The sequence below is a fragment of the Tigriopus californicus genome, chromosome 6 (genome assembly GCF_007210705.1).
Source record: "Tigriopus californicus strain San Diego chromosome 6, Tcal_SD_v2.1, whole genome shotgun sequence".
In the NCBI taxonomy this organism is placed as follows: domain Eukaryota; kingdom Metazoa; phylum Arthropoda; class Copepoda; order Harpacticoida; family Harpacticidae; genus Tigriopus; species Tigriopus californicus.
Window position 1 is genome coordinate 7,125,557 of NC_081445.1, and position 8,428 is coordinate 7,133,984.

Sequence of the window (8,428 nt, forward strand, 5' to 3'; positions counted from 1 at the left end):
TCACAGAAACTACGTATTTTAATTTTCAACTCAATCCAACGACTACATAGATTAAAAGTTTTGCCTTCTCAAAGTGCGGTACAGAGCAGGGCACAGAATCAATGAGTTAATCAATTATCTGTTAATCAATTAGCACAAAAGGGCTAACTGACTGATTTTGTTTAGAGTTATGTATTAAGCTTTGTAAGGCTATGACTTTTGATCCAGTAATTATATTGAACTGAAAGCTGAAATATGTAATTGCAGTGACTTTGGGACCAGGAACAGACAAACACCTCAATATAGTAGCAACCATAATATCCCATATACCCACAGGTTATTTATTATAATTCGAAACATGAAAGTCACAACAAATTCGCAAGGTCATTTCCTTCAGTGGTTCCAATTCTTTTGAGTTCAGCAGGGAGAATTCCATTACAAAATAATAAAAATGTTTATAGCAAGTGTTTACATGGGGTTCGGCTCCAATACTCATTAATCGGTCAAAATGGTGCACATACACGTGTACAAATACTCGATACAATCTGGTGAGAATTTTCTTACACACAGACGCAAAATTTTTGGGAAATTGAACATCGGTTGTTACGGGAAATATAGATTCATCGTTGATTTGAGATTCAATCCAATCCATCAATAAGCTGATATATTTATTAGCAGGTAAATGTGTGGGCTTTTTGTACTTGTCTCCGTCTTGCCATAAATATTCATATTTTGGTCCACCTGACATCCGAGGGCACGTGGTATCTGTACATTGTTCGCAAACCGTGCCATAAATCAAGTTGATTCGGTTAAAAAAGTCCACAACATGAACTGCCAACCAGTCGTTGAAGTCTTCCCCTGGTGGTAGCTTGACTGCCTGTGAATTGAATGACGACGGAGGGGTCAGATTTGGGCCTCAATATACATGTAGAAAGTATCATATTTAAGATACTTGCCTCTTGAAGGTTTACTCCAGAATTCAGAGATGCTTGAGCTTGCTTGTGAAGGGAATATTTCAACGTTCCAGGCGAAAACCTAAATTTGAAGGTTGAAAAGATTAACTATTACTGCTTCTTGGTTTTTAGGAGCTTCTTTAAACAAGCAAACCACATGGTAAAAAAGTTTGTCATATAGCCGAGCCTTTTAAGAGGCATCGCAATACCGTGGGCTCAAATACCGATGTCGAGAGTTAACTTAAGGTAACTTTTAGACACTGACAGCACCCACTCAAGGCAAACCAATCTGCTCCTGGACATGACACAACCTAGAAAATACTCATCCTTGACCCGCAGAAATTCGCATTACATACTGGTATGGCTATATTTGGAAAATGAATTTTCGTTGTTATCATTCATTTAATACTTATCTTGAAGAAAATGCCAGATTCAAAACAATTACATACCAATATAGAACATTGTAGAAGATCATAGCTTCATTGCTATTTTTTTCCATGCGAGATGGAAATTAAAACTGCAACCCATAAGAATGATTTTGATCTTTTTACTTTTGAGTCCGGCAGAGGACTCGAGTCTTTTACACGAGTCAGCTTTAGCAAAAAGGAGAAATTCCAAGGAAAAAATGAATATTTCTGTTTGACGAGTCCAGACTCCAAAACGACTCCAAACTCGAGAAAAAGACTCGAGTGGACTCGAGTGGACTCGGGTCTCGGGCTCGAGTCTGTCTGGACTCGCCCCAGCAATACCGACTAGTCGTCCCTGCCCTAACAGGGAGCAGCCAAACTGTGACAAAATTGCTGATAGGTCACATGTATTTTCTGAATGCCAAAATCGTGCTGGAAGTCAATTTGTGGCCCTCGAAAATCGCCAAAAATCTTCCCCCGAAATTTATTGATCCTAAAGAGTAACCCAAATCTTTGTTCCGACTGAATAATAAGTGAAGACATTGAAACTAAAATTTGCCTGTCTTCACAGTGCAGGAAAACAATTTCCATGTAATCACTAGATGTGGCATAACGATCCCAGTGTTTGTGCATCTTCAAGATCTCAATAAGCCTTCTGGACTCATTTCAAGCGACATCTCGTGATCCCTAATCAGCCATCAGGAATCAGGAATCCGGAATCAATGGCGAATCCAGCCCCAATCCAGCAGGGCCAAGTCTGTTTGGCCGAGACAACAAGAAAGGAGCAAAAATCTGACCTTCAAAGTAGGACTACTAGTGTCCTGTGCAATAAAACCCCTGGCCCCCGTTCAAAGGCCAAAGCCAGTCACTTCTGGGACATGGATAACGTACACTGGCTAATGAATGGCCCCAAAGAGTAACTTACATCAATCATGTCACTTACTTCTTTTTGGGCCTAAATGTTTTTCCTTTTTCGAAAAAGGAACTGAAGCTCACAGCGATGTTCATGTTGATTCATTGAGCCTTCAATGTCTTTGACATTAGCCAAGAGGTGACCGAAAGGCGAGAAAAATATGGGAGCCAATCACTTCATCAAAGACCATGGCAACAACAATTAATAGGGTAGTCATGGAAACTAATGATTGCAGCTAGAAATGGTGATAAAAGGATGGGGGGCTTAACTAAAAGTTGACTAGACTTTTCAGCTTTTCACTAACCATTCGACGTACGCGAAACAGTCTTGGGTGGTCACTCTCTGACAGGATAAACTTCAGTGCTGCCAATTGTCCTCCTCCCTTGTCTAACCTTTGATAATTTTGATTAAAAGCCCAGATTTACTTATTTCTGCCGCGAGAGGTTAATTCAAAGCAGTGCATAAGCCCAAAGTCCCTCCAAAATGTCGTTGTTGAGGAAATACCGACTGAGGATGATGGAAACCATGTCCTCACTACATACATTTTATCTGGCCTATCGCCACTCAAAGTGTCAGTTTTTCAATATGCATTTATATTTCACACACACATATGTACGGCAGATGAAAGCTGTACTGGTTATTTTGCCTTAGTCGGAATCATCTGTGATGTATCTAGGATTCCCCACCCTCATAAACTAATAAACCCCGAACGGAACAAGACTCAATTCATGCTGACAAAACAATGTTGTAAAAATAACGGATCCAATGAGGCATTCTCGCCCTAAAGACTTTTAAAAAGATATGGTCCAGCCTGATAAGGTCCGGTTTTCGTATCTACTGTTCGATGGGCAATGGTGACTAGACTGACTTTGGCCTTTGGCCTCGCTGGTCCAAATTTAGCCAGCCTGACTGGACACCTGAGTCATGCCCTGTGCTGATGCACATGCTGATGCACATGCTGATGTCTCTGGCAATTCAGAAGGAGAAAAAGGAGGGACTCAAAACTCCTGGAAGAAACTGAAGAAAGGAATCGGAAGGTCGGTTGAGTGTTGGTTGATTAGGAAAGAAACGACGGACGGAGACCAGACCAAAGGATTGAAGTGGCCTTCATTTAATCTGAAAATGATGGGATGGACGGCCAGAAGTGAGTCCTCGCATGCCTCGCATTGATGAAGTGTTAGCCCGCCGTGCGAGTGGCTATCGTGGGGCTTGTGGGTGTGGATCATGGCATCGGTAAAGGTGGCGGTCCGGGTGCGACCCTTCAACCGCAGGTAGGCGACATGCTGATGATGATCAAGCCAATCCAAATCCCACAGAACCCTAACTTGGCTCCTGACATCCGTCCCTACCCTCCGTTTTATTCTGAATTGCTGCATTGCTGCATCCTCTGGCTTGTCATGACTCACTCTAGCATCCGAATAATCCCATCTTGCCCCACCCCACACACTCACCACTTGGCCCACCCATTGAGCCCGATGGGTGTCAATTCAAACGCACGCGAAGAGCGAAGAGCACGCACATTGGGGGCGGGCCCAATCACAGTGTCCATCCAGGCGGTCTCGCTCAATCCAAGCCAAGATAGGACGACGAAGGACGAGGCCAAAGAGAACGCCCTAGCTTAAAGGGGAAGGGGGGTAGGGGGGTAGGGTGGTTGTATTTATAGACTGAAGTCGTGATTGGAATCGGAATGACCGCTTAAAACCATAGCAACCGCCGGCGCCGGAGCTGCACAGCACAGTGCCAGCGGGTCTGGGCTAGCCCATCTGAATAGAGAGAGATGTGGTTTTTTACTTGAAATGGTGAGGTTAGGGTCGGAGGGTTAAGCCTCGCCCGACCCACGAAGATACTCATCGGCCCAATACATTTTTCCGATACAAAAGTGTCGGGCCCAGATCAAGTTAATTCGCCGTCTTTGGATGTCATGAGTAGACCTCGGACAAAAAGGCGATTTTGGCGTTGAGTTGAAGTGCGAGAGGATGGTCATAACCAGTTTGCTGCTCCAAGCTGTCTAGGTCGTTTAAATATCCGTAACCGACATCAAACTTCTTTGCTTCGGCTCGACGTGAAAATATCCTCAAAATTACCCTTTCCACCACTACCGTAGGTAGTCTGTCGCCTTCTTGACATCGGTAAACAAAATGTACTTAGCAAAGCATCACGCCATAGAGAAAGCTTGAATCAATCTAATGCTTAATCTGACCCAACAAAGAATATACAAAAAAATCCAATCGCGTTACTTCTGGATGAAATGGCTGATTGGGTGTTCATTCAATGGTATGAAATCAGCACGAGTGGCCAAAGCACTAAGCCTGTACCATGCCATTGGTTTAAAACCGAGCTAGAAATACGCCAAAGCCCAAGTGGATCATCTCAAAAGAGCGTACGTTGTTTTCCTAGAGTGACACATTTTTGTGCGTCGTCCATTTGTTAGGGTATTCAACTGTTTGTCCATATTTTTCTTTTTGGGTTCAAGTCCTCCAAATTGACTGATATAAATGAGTTGTTAAGCGCTGCATTCTCATTTCCATTCATATCTATTATCCTTGTCGTTTTTCTTTCCAATTTCATACTTGAATTGTCCAAGCGATTGATCAGAGTGCAATCACAATCGGCAGCATCTTATGTTCAGTTTGTTCTCAACCCTGTGATATATATGTTTTAGGGAAAAGGATTTGGAATCGCAATGTGTGGTCCGGATGCGCGGCAATGAAGTGGTGCTGGACCAATCCAATAGTTCGCTTTCAACGTCAACTCCTCGCGGGGCTCATCAGTTCCAACATGCTTTCACTTTTGACTTTGCCTATTGGTCGCACAATACCACGGTGGACGAATTTGCCACCCAATCCAAAGTGTATCAGGATTTGGGGACCGATGTGGTGGAAAATGCTTTCGGGGGTTATAACGTTTGTGTCTTTGCCTACGGTCAAACTGGGAGTGGAAAGACATACACCATGATGGGATCCGAAGAAGAGGACCGAGGTCTCATTCCGCGGATTTGCAAGGCCCTCTTCGATAAAATGAATGCCTCCACCGCTCAACAATCGGGCTCAACTTTCCGCACTGAAGTTAGCTACTTGGAGATATACAATGAGAGAGTCAAGGATTTACTGCAACGGGATCCGAGTCATTCGCTACGCATTCGAGAACATCCAACTACGGGCCCGTATGTTCAAAACCTATCGAGACATTTGGTTGTCAATTATAATGACATTTTGAACTTGATGGAAAAAGGAAACAGCATCAGGACTACGGTAAGTCAAGCAGCCAATCTAAAAGTTCGCCGGATGTAGATTTTCTGTCTGTTATTTGCTTCTAGTTTCATCTAACATTTAATATCTACCATAAATATACCCATGAGGCTTCTAGGTACAAACACTTTTCAGCGCAGACTTTTTTTCCTCCTTTTTGAAGAATTGTATCTAGTTGTATCAAGCATGAAAAAGTACACGTCTTCGTTGCCTGCTGTGATTATTGTTTCTTCTTGCCTTTACATGATTCGCTTCTCTTGCAGGCGCAGACAAATATGAATGATACCTCGAGTCGAAGCCATGCCATATTCACCATCACTTTTGTGAACGCCGGATTCTCGGAGGGAATTCCTCACGAGACTGTGAGTAAGATTCATCTAGTTGATTTGGCCGGAAGTGAACGCGCCGATTCTACGGGTGCCACGGGTCAACGACTCAAAGAAGGGGCCCATATCAACAAATCCTTGGTGACTCTTGGCTCGGTGATATCTGCACTGGCTGAAGCAACACCTGGAAAGAATCGGTCTTCCACAAAGCACATTCCATACCGTGATTCTGTACTCACATGGTTATTGAAGGACTCATTGGGCGGAAACTCCAAGACCATTATGATTGCCACAATTAGCCCCGCCGAGGTGAATGCCTCCGAGACGCTCTCGACACTCAGATATGCCAATCGAGCTAAAAACATTATCAACAAGCCCACAGTCAATGAGGATCCTAATGTGAAACTGATTCGAGACTTACGAGACGAAATCGATCGTCTCCGACGAGGCATGTCATTAGACCCAGAGACCTTAGCCGTGGTCCAAAAAGAGCTGGCCGCCAAAGAAGCCCAAGAGAGAACTTTAACGGAAGAATGGACAGAAAAATGGAAGGAAGCGGCTATCATACTGAAGGAACAGAAAGCCCTAGCCTTGAAACGGACCGGGCTAGGCGTAATGCTCGACTCCGATCAACCCCATCTAGTTGGGATTGATGAGGATGTCTTGAGCACTGGAATCACTCTTTACCATTTGAAGGAGGGAGAGACGTTCATAGGAACCAGTCTAACGAACCCAGACATTGCCCTAAAAGGAGCTTGTCTCGAAGACAATCATTGTCGGATTGTGTTGAAAAATGGTGTTGCCACCTTAATTCCATTCGAGGATGCACTTTGTATGGTGAATGCCTCCTTGATAACGAGTCCAGTGAAGCTGTCCCAAGGATGCGTTGTGGTTCTTGGCAAAACGAACATGTTCAGATACAACGACCCGAAAGAGGCGGCAAGTATGAGGAAAAATAATGATTTCCTGAACAAACAGGGCGAAGATCTGATGAATAGGTCCCTTCTCAGTCAATCCCTTTCGGATTTGAGGAACACCAACAGGGCATTAACCACCGTCGATGGAAAGCATCATCTATCGGAGGGGAATATCAAAGAGATTGATTACAAGCAGTCAGTGTTAGAGCTTATCAGTGAAACTGGCGTCGAAACATTCCCTCAAACCTCCTCCAATGAAATCCCTGACAACGAAATAATGTCCGCGAAAAGCAATTTCGAATTTGAACCAAAAGAGTCTTCAAGCCGTGATCAAGAAAAACTCTCTCCGTCCTTTGGTGCTAACAGTACGGGTGATGAGGTGGACGAGCTTTATAAGCTTATTTGCCACCAAAAAGAAGTGATAATGACCTGCCTTGAGTCAGACCAATGTGATATTCAAAACTTGAACGACGAAATCGTCAAGTTGAAAAATATGCAAGAAGAGTATACCAAGCTGGAGGTGTCATCCATGAAGAAGTTGTGGAGATCCGTTCATTTCACTGGCAACCGATTCTCTGACGATTTATTTGACTCCTTCGATGAAAAGTTTGATGCTTTGGTCGAGCAAGAAGTCGATCGACGGCTTTTTCAAGATCGAGTTTTGAAGTCTACGGAATCGATTGCCAGAGACAAGGAACTTGAAAGGATCAAAAGAGATCAGCAAATGTTGGACCTGCAAAGGCACCATGAGAAAGAAATATATTTGCTCCGAAAGCGCCTTCATGAATTTCAGCAAGTCAATTCAGAAAGCCCACCTGTTACAAGTTCACAAACTCGTCTCCCAGCCAACATTTCTATTGTACAGTATCAACTGAAAAATGGTAGCCATGTTGAATACAAAGTTGTTATTTGGACCCCAGAGGAAACGTGGACTTTGGAACGACGATTTCGAATGTTCCGTGACCTTCATGTGGCCATGTGTCACAAATACAACGCATTGGTTCAAGGACTTGGTTTTCCTTCCAGACGGCTGTTCGGCAATACTTCAGAAACTGTCGCCGCCGAGAGGCAGCATCAGTTGGAATCTTACTTAAACGCTCTGATTCAAAAGTGCGCGCTCCAACGAGAATGTCCTCTGTACAATTGCTTCTCCGGATATCGCGTTGCCTTTGTGAAGTTCTCGCCCTTCTTCCAGCCTCCTTAGAAACAAACTTCGATTCAGTTCACCAATATATATTTTTACACCATCAATGAAATAATATCAATATTTATCTGCCCACCATTGCCAGTTTGCCAGTGTGTTTTTCCTAAACATCATCGCTGAAATCCATCTAAACTCGACCTTGTCAGTTCTCGCAAAGGAAGAGGTTTCAACCATGGAGCTTTCCATCAACTTCTTATTTCAAAAAATTGTCTTGGAAATTTGGATTAATCGGAACTCTCGGGATTTCAGGCATAGCCCTGAATTGATCGAAAAGTCAGTAGTGGATTGATTAAGATGAATGATATATGATGAATGACATTTTCAAAAGTTTTGAAGACTGCCAAGTTCATTCTTAATGGGAACTTCTAGACACTAAATGCACACACCCTGATGAAAAGCCATCCTGATATACTAAACGGTAACATTGCACAATAGCACGATAGCATTGCCTATCAGAAAAAATGAACAATGGCTCCATTGG

General features: G+C 43.4%; 2 protein-coding genes across 2 annotated transcripts; one reads left to right on the top strand and one right to left on the bottom strand.

Moving 5' to 3' along the window:
- Positions 1 to 282: 282 nt before the first annotated feature.
- LOC131881910 (MOB kinase activator-like 3) lies at positions 283 to 2,374 on the bottom strand. Its single transcript, XM_059228909.1, has 3 exons — positions 2,283 to 2,374; positions 932 to 1,014; positions 283 to 852 (listed from the first exon to the last, which is right to left on the bottom strand). Exons 1-3 carry the CDS (start codon positions 2,345 to 2,347, stop codon positions 317 to 319), a joined length of 684 nt encoding a protein of 227 aa, XP_059084892.1. The 5' UTR covers positions 2,348 to 2,374; the 3' UTR covers positions 283 to 316.
- Positions 2,375 to 3,210: 836 nt separating this feature from the next.
- Positions 3,211 to 8,025, top strand: LOC131881900 (kinesin-like protein Klp98A). Its single transcript, XM_059228899.1, has 3 exons — positions 3,211 to 3,523; positions 4,915 to 5,503; positions 5,764 to 8,025. Exons 1-3 carry the CDS (start codon positions 3,477 to 3,479, stop codon positions 7,945 to 7,947), a joined length of 2,820 nt encoding a protein of 939 aa, XP_059084882.1. The 5' UTR covers positions 3,211 to 3,476; the 3' UTR covers positions 7,948 to 8,025.
- Positions 8,026 to 8,428: the final 403 nt, after the last annotated feature.